We start from the raw sequence: 16,859 nt of genomic DNA on the forward strand, positions 1-16,859 counted from the left end.
ATTTAAATGGCCGTGCCCTCACCAAAACCATGCTAGGGAAATTCCATGTTCTGATTCCTCTTCTTTAGGACTGTCAATGGCAGGATACCAGCTCTGGTCACCATGGACCCCACTGGACGAGAGCTTCCAATGGCTGCGGCACACAACACCTACACCTTCTTCAAAGCATCCCTTTAGGGCTTCCCCCTGCTTCCCACATACCCCTTCTGACCTGGAAGTGCAGCTGTGCTTTCAAGAGGTCACTCTAGTCCTAGACAGCCCATTTCTGGAGACTGGGGTGAGTCCCAAGTTACCCTGCCACACATCAGAGCCCCGAACCATGAACAACAACAAAGGGCTGGTCAGGAAGCCCCAGCCTGTCCGCCTCAGTGGAGTGGATTCCGTCTTTGGCAGGGTCATCACAGCTCAGCCACCAAAATGGACTGGGACCTTCAGAGTTTCAGACAAATCAGCCTTTTGCAAAATCATCAGCCGGGAGAACCAGTGGCCCACTGGACTTAAGGAACCTCAGATTCAGATGACAGTGACCATGTGCAAACAGATGCTGCGCTCTATCCTCTTACTGTATGCAACGTATAAGAAGTGCACCTTTGCCTTGCAACACTCCAAGTAAAGGGTTCCCATCTGATTCCTGTTCCTCATACCATGTCCTATGCTATGTGCCTGAAGCTTACAGAAACCTGTCCCTGTAAAGGAAACTGACATCACCTGAGCCATCTTGCTTTTCTGTCAAGCACTGACAATTCAGGAACCCCTTTTCTCCTTTCCCCTACAAAGGCCAGTGACAGAGCAAATGAGAACATTCCCATTGTAAAGTTGAACAACATTTAAAAGAGAGTCAAACTAGTGTTGACATGTACATGTGAGAAAGAACCATTAAACCATATAAACGAATGAGCCTAGTGTGAACTCACTTAAACATCTAAGACCACAATGAGATGGGGAAACAAAGGGGTATCAAGGAAGGAGATTATGGCTTTCCATGTACATGAGGATGAAGGGGTCAAAAATCTATAGCTGGGTCAAGGATTAAAAAAATAATAAAAAACAAAACAAATAATCTCCCCCACCAAATCAACAACAAAAAACCCTAACCAACCACATCCTGATACCACTGGAGAGTATAAAAGTGGGTAGTAATATTAGCAAATATTAAAGAATATTTATAGCCTGGCAAGAACTTGGAGCAGCAATGAAACTGGGCTTTCTGGCAGAACACATGAGAGCTCTCCATTTTAGCTGGTATACTACTACTAGTAATTCTGTAGCATTGTTATAATGAGTCTATAGATAAAACTCAGAATAATGTGGAAATAAAATAAACATATATACAAAGTCAACATGAGTTTGATGGTGCCTTTTCCCTTTTTATCTTATATCTACACGACCAAAAAATTTTTAAGCAGCCAGAATTTTCCTTTTGGACTTTCTTTTTGGGCATTGACCAGAAATTCATCACTCCTCCAAAAATATCACAAAGATCTTCTCATCTCAAATAAAGATGCTCCTTAGAACAGGCAACAGATTTTAATTGGTAGAACTGATGTGTTGGCACCAGTTTGCATTATCTCTCTGCAAAAACCCCAATTGAATTCCATGTAATTCTTGATTTAGGAAGGAAAGGCAGAAAGAGGAATGAGGTAGTTGAGGCAGAACTTAAAACAGAATTTATTTGTAAAACTGATACAATCCTAAATGTCTAAGTTTCAAAACTAGCTCCCAAAGCCCAGAATCGTGACTATTCCACAGCAAAGCACTGCCATGTTTGCCCAGACCGGTAAGTAATGCTACAGTGGAATCCTGAGCCAGGGTCTTTGATGATGTTACATGACCTATGAAATTCACAATTAAGGTGATTCAGTAAAGACCCCTCCTTATGACAAAACAGGATGCTTCCAGTAAGGAAGGCAAACAGGTTTCAAACCCTGAACACAGAATGGGAGGGACTAGCAGAGATGGGGAAGGGGCATCAGTCTCTCTGTGGTCTATTCGGAGTCATCATCACTTTCATCACTATCTTGCTCCTTTTCTCCATCACTTACTTCATCTTCTTCACCATCCTAAGGGGCAAAGGTTAATTAGATATTTTAGGTCATCTGGGTGACCCCATGAATTATAATACTGCTCCCGTAGGATTTACAACTGTACTGTATCATTGTTAAAACCAATGATAGTGGTTAAATCATTCATTTGAAAAAGGAATTGAAGCTCCCCCATTTTTCTTGTATCATGATCATGGAGGGAGGCCACTGTGATAATGACCTATGACATTCCGCAACTGAACCAAATTCACATTATTTTTAAATAAGCCATGGTCTTCCACCTCTACTGCATGTGTGTGACACAGAATAAAGCAGGCATTCAATACAGAATGAAAATGTTTGCTAAACTAAGAATTCTGGTGTATCTCAATAGGAATTCAGCATAAAATTCTTTGATCTGCAACTCTAATCTGGGACGTTTGCTTAGGAGAAAGTACCAAACTAATAGGGTATCACCTGCTCCAAAATTTTTTTAAGAGAACAAGGTAGAGGTATATTATACAAATAATAAAAGTATTTTTCATGCTAAATGATCTTTCTGCATTAGCCTCAAATTGCATTATAGAGGCTTCACAGCAGGGATTCTTAAATGTGAACTTCTTGGTGTCCAAAACCTACCTGAATTTTAACAAAATTTTATAAACATACACATATTTCTTCAGCTTTCTTTAAAGTCCTGAAAGTGTATGTAGTGGCCCAGAAAAGAATAAGGACCCCTACTCTTAGTATAGTTTTCAGTGATTGCAGCTTTTGATTCTGTGCTTTAGCTTTCACCAAATGCGTTCATATTTCTATTTTATATACTCAAACAACATATCTAAATGTTTTAACTCATTCTTCTCGGCACTCAGAGAACACTTGACCTCTTCGTTTTTCCCTCTAAAATGGTTTCAGATACGAATTTAATATGAATAATGAAAGGGAATTTTTAACTCCATAATATATGTCACAACTTGAGATACTCTTCTGGCCCCCACAGAATTCATTTAAAACAGAAGTTTTTCTGGAGACAGTGGAGATGGGCACAGAAGTCTTTGATTATAAACATAAGCAGGGAGGGGTGCCTGGCTAGCTCAGCTGGAAGAGCATGCAACTCTTGATCTCGGGGTCATTGGTTCAAGCCCCAGGCTGGGTGTCGAAATTACTAAAATAAATAAATAAACTTAAAAACATAAGCAGTAAAAGTTCTATACTTTCTATGGACTCAGAATAATTAACAAACTGCAACAACCAACCGCACACTCTGGGGTCTTATGCAGAGATACCTCCGTTGCTTTGCTCTTGGAAACCTGGGACGCTGTATCATCCTCACTCTCCTCGGAGTTCTGGGACAGAATCTCTTCACCCTAAATGTGAATGGGCCAAAACAAATGGTGGCTTATAAGGATCATATTTGGGGTCTCAAGGGGAGAAAGGCTTAGTTTATAGGCAATAGAAAAGATGATATTCTAGGCATTCAAACATGGTCAAACATGGACACCAACATGTGTTCTAGCATCTAGAGAAGTGATAATCAACCCAGGGTTTCTGAGATACGTGCGGCTCTAATATAATATGGAGTTTTACGAAAAGTCCGTTGCTGTATTCTAATATCATACTAGATTTTACAAGGCCAGGATGTATTGGTGACTCTTTAAGTAAATGCTGAATATTGTTCTGAAATTTCCCAAAGACCTTAAAGTACATGACCACCAACACACCAACTACAAATGTCCATGTCGAGGCTGAAAGACAGTATACAAAGTGGTTTAAGAACATCAGCTTTGCATCATTTCTGTTTGGACTCAAACCCTGGAACCTCTCACTTATTGCTGAATGGCTTTAGGGAAGTTACTTAACCTCTCTAAGCTTTATTTTTCTCATGGAAACAATAGTATTGTTATAATTTATAGTATTTTGTTTAATAGTTTTGTGGAAATAATAGTACCTCATAAAGCAAATGTGAAGAAAGGAAACTAAGTCTCCGGGGTGCTATTCTTTTCATATATAAGATTATAAACCCCTCAGCTATTGTAAAGATGAATGAGAAGGACTTGGACCCTACATGAAAATTGCTAAAACTCCAAAGCTGTACGAGCCATACAAGATTTCAGCCAGACAGTTGAAAAACCTTAGAAATGTTTATTTGTTAAAATTAGGCAGAGAATAATTTCAGGAATAAGACACTGGTTTAGAAAAAGACCCCAAATAATTTTTTAAAAAGTGTGTCCACATAAACAAATGTTATTATGAATCTACCCTCAGTAGCACTTACAGGAGCCCACTCTGGCTGAGGAGAGAGGTTTCATTGATCTGGCTCTTCTATCTGAGGCCTTGTTGTTATCAGTGGCATGTTTTGGTGCCTTTCTTGGCTAGGATGAGGGGTGGAACACATGACTAAGACCAGAAGCAATGTATCCTAACTTTAAGAGCTAAATGGCCACAGCCTTAAGAGAAAGCCAGTCTTATCAAGAGAATAAGGCTTAGTTGACCTCCTTGACATACCTTCTGATGCTCTCGCAAAGAGTGGGAATAGATTATCTTGGGCAGGGCCCCTAGGCTTACCTGCAAGTCCCGGTTTTTGAGGTTGCCCAGCCAGAAAGCCTCCCTGCAATTGTTGAAGATAAGCATGGCTTTCACTCTGCAAACTAAAAGCTCCAGGGTCTTTTTGAGCAAAGGCACGTGTTTGGTGAGTTTTGTGTCCTGGTGAATCTAAATGGAAACAAATGCACCCAACTCATCTGGATTTATCATCATGCTTTCACATTCCTATACAGAAACTTTTGAATTCCTGACATCTTAAACACTGAATAAGAGCGTTAAGTCCTCCCAGTATAGGCCAGAGACATGTTCCATTAAACAGTAGTTTGGCAGAGTACTCTGAAGAGAATGGCAACTCTCCTTCAAGCTACAAGAGCCTAGAAGACATACCACCAACACCTTAGGTTCTTCTTCATAACCTCTTATTGACCAATTATCAATGAATTTACCTAAAATATTCTTGAACATATATTGTACAGATACTAAACAACAGAGTATCCCTATTTAGCTAGGAGTCCTAAGGGAAGAAGTGAGCAATAGAAACTGGACTGAAAAAGAATTTGGTTTGCCCAGGACTACAGAGCTCTATGGTTCTGTATTTCTTCAGACAAAAAATGACAATGGTTCAACTGTAGGCTTTAAGTGGAAAAATCCTCTACTGGTAAAATGTTCTCACAAGAGACAGATGTGTTCCTTAACAAGTAAATAGTACAGCTGAAAAGCTCTGAAGATGGCTGCTTTTAGAACCACCTCTTGTCTCTAGCAGAGAATTGTTACTTACATAATATTCCTCCCACCCAGAGTACTTTATAGAAGCAACACGTCCACCAACATTCTATATCTCTCACCAAAGAGAAGCTTCTACAGGAAACAGTGCTATGGACTTTGAGCCAAACTTCAGATGCAGAAACTACCCTCTACGTGACTGCCCAATTTCAACTAGCAACTAAGAATCTGACCACTCTGAATTAAACTGTCTTTGAACAGACAGTCTCAAAAATAAAGACTCAAGAAGGGTAAAAAAGGAAGAAGGAACGGGAGCCTGTGGATCTTCTGATCACACTGCAGATTAAGCCAACGGGCAGGCTGGTGCCATGACCTGCCTTCCTCCTTACCTTGGAATGCCCACATAGGTGATGAAGCAGCCTCGTATCCAGCTGGAAAGTTTCCAGTAAGCTCAGAACATCTTCCTACAACCCACAAAGTCATAAATGCCATATTAAGTGCTCTCATTTCATTTTAGATGAAACCAAAGGCTCCAAAGAGGATAAACTCCACAGGTTCCAGCTGCGTATTGGCAATCATCTCAATTTGGCCCTCAAAGCTTAGAGCTTACTAGCTATCCTCCCCTTTCTCTTTCTAGGTTATGAGGAACCAACCAAATACTGTGAGAGTGTCTTGCAAACTTGCTAAATATGTGTAAGAAATCATCACCTTTGTTACTATTCTTATTTCATTACTATAACCCTGAATCTTACTTAGCCAAAAAAAACCTCTCAAGATTACCTATTACAAGGGCGCCTGGGTGGCTCAGTTGGTTAAGCATCTAACTTTGGCTCAGGTCATGATCTCGGGGTCCTGGGATCGAGCCCCGCATCAGGCTCCCTACTTAGGGGGAAGTCTGCTTCTCCCTCTCTGTCTCTCCCTGCCCCTCCCCCTGCTCATGCTCGCTCTCTCAAATGAATCAATAAAATCTTTAAAAATAAAAAAAAAGTCTGCATGTTAAAAAAAAGATAACCCATTACAACAGCAAAGAGTTTATGACACAAATAAGATTATTATTATTATTATTCCTGAGGGTAGACCTAGACAAGTACAAAGGAATAAGCAAATGACACACTGATACATGAGGTCCTAGGAGTGCAGCAAGACAATAAAATCAAGCTAAAAGGAGCAACCACCCTCATATCTGGAGTAGAAGTAGAAAGGTGGGTTTAAACAGAGTGGGTCTGAAGTTCAGTCTACTTTGGAATATTCGGTCCAATATGGGCATCTCTGGTGAGAGCTGAAGTGGACCAAAGGAGCCAGAGTAGAACTGAGGCCCAAAACCTGGGCAAAGGGACTGCCCCTGCTCCCAGCCTAGGAGCCACCATGGATATATCTTCGGAGTAACTGTACAGAACACATCTTTTTGGGGCGCCTGGGTGGCACAGCGGTTAAGCGTCTGCCTTCGGCTCAGGGCGTGATCCCGGCGTTATGGGATCGAGCCCCACGTCAGGCTCTTCTGCTGTGAGCCTGCTTCTTCCTCTCCCACTCCCCCTGCTTGTGTTCCCTCTCTCGCTGGCTGTCTCTATCTCTGTCGAATAAATAAATAAAATCTTAAAAAAAAAAAAAAAAAAAAAAAGAACACATCTTTCTTCTGTGCTCTCAGTTCTTACCCGGTGCTTTCTAAAGCTGAAGTCTAGGAGCGGCATACACTGCTTCAGAAATGCTTCCACAAAGAGACGCCCATACTGAAGAAGAGAAGAGACACACTGGTGATGACCTCTACTGAGGTCTTTCACATGAAGCGCCCCTGCCTGAGGTAGCACAGCATCACCCAGCCTAGGGGTTTTATTTTCTTATTTTTGTATATAAAAAATAAACTGGGAAGAGTCCAAAATGTTAATTTGGAGAATGTAAGCTTAATGCAAAAACTAAATGGGCCTGCTAACTAAGCCTCAGAGTTGGGCAGACTTATCCATCCTAGACACAGCCAATGGGCAGAGGCCTTGCTCAATGGAAGAATGGGGGCATAGAAAACAGAGGTGAACCAGCTGTCTGAGAACCACTTACTCCCAAAAGGAAAAAACTGTGTAGAGCCGAGGAAGCACATAACCGACTGCCAAATTTACCAGTCGGAAAAATCACTCCCCCTACTCACCCATCTTCTGCACTGGCACCAGGCTGGAGTAAAGAGGAAGAAAGGAGCCAGGGGATAACAAGAATGAGGTGCCTCTACTTGGAAAGAACCATAAGGAGTGGGGAAGACACATTCTCCTCATAACATCTCCTAGCTCCTAACCCATCCTCAAATCTAGGGCTAATCTGGGCTCTCCCCTTGAGAGAGGAGTTTGGAGGTTATCAGGATACCAGCTTCCATATTCATGAGGCCAGCCATGGGCTTTAAAAAGAAGAATCGGGGGTGCCTGGGTGGCGCAGTCACTTAAGCGTCCAACTCTTGATTTCAGCTTAGGTTATGATCTCAGGGTCATGATATCGAGCCCTGTATCAGGCTCCACGCTAGGAGCGGAGTCTGCTTAAACTCTCTTCCTTTCCGTCTGCCCTTCTGCCCTGTGTGTGTGTGTGCTCTTTCTCTCTCAAATAAATAAATAAATCTTTAAAAATAAATAAATTAAATTAATAAACTAAAATAAAAAGAGGAATCCCCTACCACTCCTTCCTCCCTGTTGCCTGGGAAGGAATGGCAAAGAGTGACTACTGCTGTTGAAGTCACTGTCCTGAAGCCACTCCCCATACTTCTCAGACTCAGACCAAAAGTTTGCAAACTCATAGGAAAATTAGCTTCTCCAGTCATCCCACTTGTGTGGGAAAACATATCCAGTGTCTTTTCTAAACTACCACCTGTTAGCACAGATTCTGAAAACTCTGGCTGTGGGCAAAGTATTAAGCAACTCCCTTCAGCTGAGGCCATCTCTAGAAAGATCCACAGGAAGAATAAATACTAAAGAGGGTCAGGTCAATCTCTCACCTTCAAACATACATGCAGAACAGGACGACTATCAAACACCTGGAGACACAAAAGACAAAAAACCAAAGTTGAGGTCTGCTCCTTTGAGCACCCCAGCCTCTTCCCCATTGTGCAAAGCACATCTCTTGGTGTCGTAAAGAATTCTAAAATGAAGAAGGTATGTCAACAATTAATTATGAAACAGAACAAAATAATCACCATCACTGAGGTTCAAAAAAAGAAACAGGGAAGCAAAGAATAGTAAGAAATTGATGGCATTGAAGTCCAAACCTTGATGTGAAGCCTTAAGAAAGATGGATGAAAGGTGGAAAGGAAAGAGAATGACATTCTGAGCTGGGAGAATAGCCTAGCAAAATCATGGAATGGGTAAGAGCACAGAGTGTGTTTGAGGGATAAAGAAGGCATTCCGGGTTGGAAGAGAGAGACAGTGGGAATGTGCTCAGGTCACAGAGGACCCAAGACAAGGTGAGAGCCATTAAATAGTATTGTGGCCCAGACAGGGAAGGAGAAAGGAAGATAAGGAAAAAGACACTGCCTAGGGAGAGTAGAAGGGGTTATCTACGATGGGTAGAGGGACAAGGGAAGAAGATAGGTGAGAACAGGTCCCCAAGGAAGGGAGGGGAGATGAGCAGGGAGAGTCCATTTTGGAAGCCAGGACCCTTCTTGCTTTCTGTAGTTAGCTGGTAAGGTGGGTCAAGAAGCCTGCACACTCACCTTTATCAGGTTGATGAGGATACTGAAGTCTCGAACAGCCATATTCCAGTAGAGGAGCTTCTCTTCATGAATCTGGGGGCAACCAAATATAAAGGCACTTCTGAACCAGCCAAGTACTTCTCTTATAGTATTTCCACTAATATATGGATCTTGGATTACATAGCTCTTCCAAGATTAATTTAAGCCAATTATTCTCTCAGAGAGATGTTACCAGTGCACCCACAAGATGGTTCTGAGGCCTGCATAGGGTGCCTTATAGAGAGTTTCTAAAGAGGACTTGGCTTCAGTAACTTCCAAGTAGGAAAAAGCCTCTGCAACATACCCGCTGGTGATCAGATCCCTGTGGCTTCTCTGATTCCTATGCTCTCAGCAGTCTAGCTCAGTTCTGGTTAGCAGGCAGCAGCACAGCACCTTAAACAGACCTGCTCACCTCATGCCAGCTCACGAGCAGCAAACTGCTGGGCATGGGAGGCTGCGACCAAAGATATTTTTTCCAGAGCTAGGGCTTATGGAGCAGTCTGAGCCTTCCCTTGGGCAGTAGCCAGGGAATACAGAGCCCAAATCTCCCTCAAACTGGAAAGAAAGTTAAACCAGGAACCTGAAAAAGAATCCTGGATCTCTCCAACTCAAAGGAAGTAGCTTAGAAGAAACCCTGGACCCAAGAAATAGAAGATGCAGCAGCTTCCTAGTAACCAGGTCTACCTCTTGTGGTGGGAGTACCTGACCCACCTGTTGTGAGTCTGCTGCTGTGCCGGCCTGAAGACCCTTTACTGTCTTCTCTAGTTCAGCCATCATCACACGGAAGAAAATGACAAAGGTGTGCCTAGAAGAGGGGAAAACATGCACACTCACACAATGATGACTTGTTAGAAAGAACTTCCAAAGAAGAAGTCAAGGAACCAAAAGTCATTTCCTTCCCCACCTCTCCGAATTTCCTTTCACTAGGGTCCACTGTTCAAGGATAGGGGAGTGGAAAGGATTCACAAAGGAGCCCAAGAAGACAGCCTGTCAAACAACGGAATTAACTTTATGAAGGGAGGTGGTGTGGTGGCATGGAAGAAGCTGTGAGGTAATGGTAAGAAGATTCAAGTTCAAGTTCCTAACTCCTTATTGCCTGGGTAAGTGAGTAAGTCCCCTCTAACACTCATTTTCCTCATCAGTACAACAGGGATAATAATAGCTACCTCACAGAATCATTGAAAGGACTGAATGACATAAAGAATGTGAAAGTGCTTTATAAATGTTGTATGAGACAAAAAACCCATTGAGATGTACATGATCAGATACAATAATCACTTTATACTAAAGATGGTTAAAATAGTAGATAGTCTCACTTTTAAGGGGTGAAAGTACTAACATGAGATGTTTGGTGACTAAATATTCATTGTCTTTGAAGACACTACTGAAAATTCATTCCTCACTAAGGTCCTTTAACACGGGTTGGCTGAGAGCCCCTTGAAAAGAATGCACAGTAGACACTCCATGTGTTGAATGAATGACTGTACCTACCATCTGTATCAGAATGAAATGAAGGGAAACCACGCATATTGGACAGTGTGATTCTAATCAGGGAAAAAACTGGAGGAGAGAACTCCCATACCTGGTCAGGGTAGGGAATGTGGAAGAAGATGCATCTTTAGGAGAATTGATCAGTTCTGGGACACCAACCCCAGCAATCTCCTCTATGGCCTTCAGAACACTGTTTGTATGCTCCAGGTAAATGCTGCATTGAGACACAGGAGTATAAATACACGTTACAGAATTCCTAAATCAAGATTTCTTTCTTGACATATTACCAGGTACTTAGCTTGCTTGCTTGTTGACTGATTGATTGATTGATTGAAAGATTTTATTCACTTAGAGAGAGTGTATGCTGGTGTGCCCATGCGAGCAGGGGGAGGGGCAGAAGGCGAGAGAGAAGAGAATCCCAAACAGACTCTGCACTGAGCGTGGAGCCTGACACAGGGCTCAGTCTCATGACCCTGAGATCATAACCTGAGCTGAAATCAAGAGTCAGTTGCTTATCCAACTGAGCCACCCAGTTGCCCTGCCAGGCACTTAGTTTTAAAACAACTACTAGCATTTATTTTTTAAAAAATTTTTTAAAGATTTTATTTGAGAGAGAAAGAAAGAGAGAGCATGGGCAGGGTAAGGGGGAGAGGCAGAGGGAGAAGAAGGCTCCCCGCTGAGCAAGGAGCCGGATGCAGGCCTCGATCCCAGGACCCCAGGATCATGACCTGAGCCTAAGACAGATGCTTAACCGACTGAACCACCCAATTGCCCCTACTAGCATTTATTTTTAATAAAATGAAGAGTCCAGGGACACCTGGGTGCCTCAGTCGATTAAGCATCTGCCTTTGGCTCAGGTCATGATCCCGGGGTCCTGGGATCGAGTCCCTCAATGGGCTCCTTGTTCAGTGGGGAGTCTGCTTCTCCTTCTGTCTCTGCTCCTCCCCCTGGTTGTGCTCTTTCTTTCTCTGTCAAAATAAAGAAAATCTTAAATAAATAAATAAATACATACATACATACATACATAAATACATAAATAAATAAAATGAAGATTCCAGGTAATTATCAGGAGATAAAGGAAATGATGTTTCAATTGGAAATATAGTTAGACACTTCGGAAGTGATGGATGAGTCTTGGATATAGTAGGCAACAAATAATTACCTAACTCTGATTAACAAGGCAAAATACAATAGCAGACTCCTCCATTTCCTCCAGCTAGTCAGGAACTAGCTGACAGTGTAATATAGAACCAGTGGGGCACCTGCGTGGCTCAGTTGGTTAAGTGTCTGGCTTCGGCTCAGGTCGTGATCCTAGAGTTCTGGGATCGAGCCCTCCATCAGGCTCCCTGCTCAGTGGGGAGTCTGCTTCTCTCTCCCTCTGCTATTCCCCCTGCTTGTGCTCTCTCTCTGTCAAATAAATAAATTTCAAAATAAATAAAATAGAACCAGAGGATCTTATGATCCACATATTTCAAATTCTGTTAATTTCCTATTTTATTTTTCTATTCAAGTATAATTAATATACCATATTATAGTTTCAGGTGTATAATATGATACAACTTTTGTTAATTTTAAACCTACTTCATTGTTTCCAAGTTCTCCTTAACCATGGCAATTTCTCAGTCTTTGACCAGGCAAGAGATTCCAACAGTGGCAAAATGGACTATTTGGCTCATGGAAAGAAATCGAGCCTCTCACCTGAGCAAAGTATGGAGCTGTTCAGTAGGGATGCTACTCTTCTCTTTCTCCCCGCTTGGCCACATCCGACAGAGGAACTGTTTGGCCAAGGAAGCTGTTGCAGAAATAAGACAAATACCTCTCATGCATGGAAAATTGACTATACTCTTGTTTTTCAGGTTTTGGGGGGATGATTAATGATCAAAAGGATTATTTTTTTATATTTACTCTGAAGCTCCTAGTCTGACAATTTGAAAAAAAAGCTACCATGGATTCCTGCTCCACTGGTCCTTCTACCAGAAATAAAAGCATTTGTCTAGGACCCAATGCATCCTACCATCTCACCCTGCCCTGCCACATACACACACATGAGCTGAACAGACACACACTGCTGGGCAGTAGGAAAATCAATCTTGTTCCTCCTGGGCAGACCAAAAAGCCATGTCCACCTTAAAGTTTCACACCAAACCTTCCCCTTTTAATCAACAGAAAATAATAAAAAGCGTGTATTGCATTTTCTTGCTTTCTGTGTGTGCTGCCAATTAGGATATATAATCAGTCAGCTGCATTCAAGGAGTTATGACAAAAGATAAAGAAAAAGATTAGGAGGGGCGCCTGGGTGGCTTAGTCAGTTAAGCGTCTGCCTTCAGCTCAGGTCATGATCCTGGGGTCCTGGGATCGAGCCCTGCATTGGGCTCCCTGCTCAGTGGAGAGCCTGCTTCTCCCTCTCCTCCCAGTTCATGCTCTCTCTCCCTATCTCTGTCACTCTCTCAAATAAATAAACAAAATCTTTAAAAAAGGAAAAAAAAAAGATCAGGAATGGGGCCCAGCCTTCCTTTACACTTAATCAAATCTTGATTTCTCCTTTCTCCCATTTTATTAACCTAGTAGTTTGTATCTCTTTTTGCCAAATGTCCCAGATAATTTACAAAAAAAAAGGGGGGTGGGATGTGAATGAACAGAAGCCAAACAGAAAATGAGCTAGCCAACTAAAATAACCAAACTCAGACTAAGCAGGATCAGCAGAGATCAGTTATAGCTCCTTCTGGGAAAATGTCCTTCTTGATATGGCAAGAGGGCACATCTATGGTTATGGGGGGTTTTACACATAAAATACACAAGGTCCTAGGAAGCCCTAAGTTTTTAAGCTTGAGTTAGTTATTAATCCTATTCATGAAGAAAAAAAAAAGAGGATCTGGGCCCATCACCAATTTTTTCTTTGTTCTGAGCAGGAGCTGTAGATTTCTCCAAAATGACCATCAAAAGTCGGAGGAGATAAAGAGCACACTGGAAACTGGGAATGCTGTGAGAGAAATTCTGCAAGTAATTGAAGCTCTGGCTGTAAAGGAGACAAGAAAAAAAAAAAAGAGAGAGATGACAAGTATTACAGATCTGTCTAAATTCATGAATTGTCCAAGTTCACTTGTGTATTTATTTGCCTAATCAGAATTCTCTTCATTTTCAGGTGCTTTTGTGGCCACCTTCTATCAAGACTCTGATAGAGAACTACAGTCTTGTATGAAGAAAGCCAGGGCAGAACAGAGCCCAGGGGATGGAAGGCTGGCCTGAAAGGGGTCATGTACACCAAGATACCCAAAGAGGAGTCTACGGCATGCTTACAGGAGCAACCCTGGACAAATTATTTGCTCTTAAGGCCTAAGGCAACACAATGAGAATAAAGTTTAAATTCTAGGTTTATAGGGACAAGTAAAAGACAGAGAAAGCAGAGCTTTTAATGAGTGTACCACATATGTCAACTTTCAATGCACTGAAATAATGGGAGATTGGGAGTCACAATTAATCCAAAACTGTAGTTGACATAAAGTAGAGTGTACTCTCCTGATTGATGGTGGGAAGGAGGTCAAACAAATTTAAAAGCGCTATATCTAAAATGAAGTAAGATCTTGCCCTATAGGCAGGGAAGATAAGCATTGATTGCAGAGCCAGAGATAGTGTAGAGGAGGTGAGAGAAAAATGAAATTACTCTGGTTGAAGCTGGGATAGGAGGCTGGGAGCCATGCCTATTAGTTCTCCTTCTCACCTCCCTCTTCCACTGCCTTGCCCTCAGCCTGGGCTCTTCTTTCAAGACTGGGAGGAAATCAGTGGTAGCTACTGCTACCAATTACCTGACTCTACTGAGAGACATGGTAGGTTTCTGGATAATCAAGAGTCGACTACAGGTCTCTAGTGTTTTCAACATCATTACCCTAAAAGGCCAACAGGATGCCGGATGCCAAAGATTTAGTAGGATTTATTCAATGGTTTCTAATGTTTCAGGATTTATCTGAATACATAGATGAAAAAGCTCATATGACTGAGGAAAAGTAGCTGAAAACATCAATTTCCTTCACAACTACTGAAAGACACCCAAGTGATTTCTAAGAAATCTTGCTAATCTTGTTTCAGTTTTTTGGGACAACACTCTGGCATATGTAGTCTGACCCACCTGAGTAATTCCTCCAAGGACTGGTCAGGCTCTCCTTGCTTCAGTCGGTTGGTAAGGACCTCAAGGGCTGAGTATAGTAAATTATGATTTTCAGGCTGAAAAAATCCACTCCTAAGGGAAAGTCAAGGTAAGATGGTTGAGCTTAGTTTCAGGAGGATTTCTTAGATAACATTTGAGGATCCTGGCCTCCAGGCTATAACATCAGTAAGTCAATGGAGGAAAAAGGAGAACTAGAACACTGGAAGTACCCAGGCACCCAATTTAGTCACAGCTCTGAGTCTCACACTGCAAGGTGAAGGGCACCTGAAACAGTTTTTCCTCCCAGGTTTATTGTCACAGAAAAAAAGCTCTCCTTCATTTGCCACATTTTAGAGAAGTCTCAGCCTTCCTCCCCAGAAAAACCAGAAATAACTTCATCAATTGTTAAATCTCGTATCGATTCCATAGAAGGTGCTCAGTAAAAAACTTATTCCTTCTTCTATAAGTCTTGACAATTCTACCTTCAGATTATCTTTCCTACTGTCCCTTCTTTCCCAAGCTCAGGACATCATTCTAAGCCAGGTCCTTATCATCATCAATATGTAGATCACTGAGACACCTTTTAACTGGTCTTTCTGCATCCCTTTCCAATCCGTCCTGCACACTGCTGCCAAAAGGATTTTCCTAAAACACTGATTTCATTAAACCTTGCCTCTGATCATAAAACTCCAGAACTGCTTTTCTGTACAACATTTAAACTCTTCTGACCTTAAAGGCCCAGCACAATCTGAGCCCCTAGATTTTCTACTCCTATAGAAACATCTCCACATCACCAGTGGTAGTCCTTCTGCCTTTCAACAAATGTATTCTAAGGGTCTATAATAGGTCAGGTTTTGGCAGGACAGCTTTACTGAGATAGAACTGATGTACAATGAACTGCATGTGTTTAAAATGTTGATCAGTTTGATCAGGTGACATATATAAACCCATGAAACCATAACTGCAACGAAAATAATGAACATATCCATTACCCCCAGGAGTTTCCTTATATTCCTTTGAAATGCACCCTTCGCTCCATCCTCCCACCCAATGATAGGCAACCACTGATCTGTTTTCGTCACTGAGAGATTATATGCTTTTTCCTAGGGTTCTATATAAATGGAATCAAATGCTACATACTCTTATGGTCTTGCTTTCTATTCAGTATATTTCTTTTCTTCATCCACATGATTGAGTGTAGTATTCCACCATATGAAAATCTGTTTATCCATTTACTAGTTGATGGACATTTGTTTCTAGTTTGGGGCTATTACAAATAAAGCAGCTATAAACATTCGTGCACAAGATTTTGTATAGATATATGTTTTCATTTCTCTTGAGTAAATACCTAGGAGTAGAATGGCTACGCTGTATGCTAGGTGTATGTCTAACTTTTTAAGGAACTGCTAAACTGTTTCAAAAGTGGGTGCACCGTTTTACATTTCCATCAGCAGCATGTGAGAGTTCCAGGTGTTCGTGTTCTCACCAACATGGTATGGTAAGTCTTCATTATTTAGCCGTGCTGTAATTTGAACTTGGAATTCCTTAATAACTAATACTATTGAACATCTTTGCATGTATTTATTTGCCAACCGTATATCTCCTACATGAGGCATCTGATCAAATCTTTTGTCAGGCACTGTTTTTAAGTACTAATGATTCGTTTCAGTTCCCATGGAGCTCATGGTCTAGCAAGGAAGACAGATGAACAAGTAAGTACAATGAAATGTAGTAAGTCTTATCGTAAGAGGATACCAGAGTATTAGGAGAAAACTGGGAGTTACAGAGGCAGGAAGGAGGCTTACCTGCCCTAGGGGTCAGAGAAGATGCTCCTGAGGAACTGAAGTTTAAATCCATATCTCAGAGATGAGTTAGAAAAGACTGGTGATCAAGGAGGGTGGGGATCCAGGTAGAAGAATGAGTATGTGTGAAGTCTTCCAGGTGAAAGCAATCTAGGGTATTGAAATTAATTCAGTATAGCTGGAGGGCAGAATGTAAGACCAGTGGAAGAACAGGAGCCAGATAATAAAAGGCCTTAGAAGCTAGGGAAAAGAGTTTGAACTCAAGCAACATCTAAGGACAACCAGAACCAAAGTTGGGATAGGATAAGACTGGGTTTGCATTGGGAAGACCACTGACTACTATGTGAAGAAAGGACTGAGGGAGGACAACTGGAGGCAGAGACCAACTGTGAAACTAATCTCGTCCAGGTGAGAGATGATGGGAGTCTCAAAGTAGTGCA

The 16,859-nt window shown here is 41.8% G+C and overlaps 2 protein-coding genes across 3 annotated transcripts in view; one reads left to right on the top strand and one right to left on the bottom strand.

The window, feature by feature from the left end:
- Window positions 1-69: 69 nt before the first annotated feature.
- Window positions 70-1,098, top strand: FANCD2OS (FANCD2 opposite strand). Its single transcript, XM_008697895.2, has one exon. The coding sequence runs from the start codon at window positions 77-79 to the stop codon at window positions 611-613; it is 537 nt and encodes a 178-aa protein (XP_008696117.1). The 5' UTR covers window positions 70-76; the 3' UTR covers window positions 614-1,098.
- Window positions 1,099-1,644: 546 nt separating this feature from the next.
- The window catches only part of FANCD2 (FA complementation group D2), a 55,974-nt gene continuing 40,759 nt past the window's right edge, over window positions 1,645-16,859 (bottom strand). For both annotated transcript variants that reach the window (XM_040628469.1, XM_040628468.1), the window contains 12 exons: window positions 14,600-14,710; window positions 13,362-13,492; window positions 12,175-12,268; window positions 10,568-10,690; window positions 9,697-9,790; window positions 8,968-9,039; window positions 8,254-8,292; window positions 6,941-7,015; window positions 5,678-5,752; window positions 4,587-4,733; window positions 3,308-3,388; window positions 1,645-2,060 (listed from right to left, as the gene is read on the bottom strand). In XM_040628469.1, coding sequence (XP_040484403.1) covers window positions 1,986-2,060; window positions 3,308-3,388; window positions 4,587-4,733; window positions 5,678-5,752; window positions 6,941-7,015; window positions 8,254-8,292; window positions 8,968-9,039; window positions 9,697-9,790; window positions 10,568-10,690; window positions 12,175-12,268; window positions 13,362-13,492; window positions 14,600-14,710 — 1,117 coding nt within the window. In that variant the 3' untranslated portion in view covers window positions 1,645-1,985. The remainder of the gene's footprint in view (window positions 2,061-3,307; window positions 3,389-4,586; window positions 4,734-5,677; window positions 5,753-6,940; window positions 7,016-8,253; window positions 8,293-8,967; window positions 9,040-9,696; window positions 9,791-10,567; window positions 10,691-12,174; window positions 12,269-13,361; window positions 13,493-14,599; window positions 14,711-16,859) is intronic.

Source organism: Ursus maritimus, unplaced genomic scaffold (assembly GCF_017311325.1).
Source record: "Ursus maritimus isolate PB19 unplaced genomic scaffold, ASM1731132v1 scaffold_14, whole genome shotgun sequence".
NCBI classification, from domain to species: domain Eukaryota; kingdom Metazoa; phylum Chordata; class Mammalia; order Carnivora; family Ursidae; genus Ursus; species Ursus maritimus.

Bases quoted from the DNA above. Each gene is read 5' to 3' on its own strand.
- FANCD2OS (XM_008697895.2), top strand. From the start codon at position 77: ATGGCAGGATACCAGCTCTGGTCACCATGGACCCCACTGGACGAGAGC.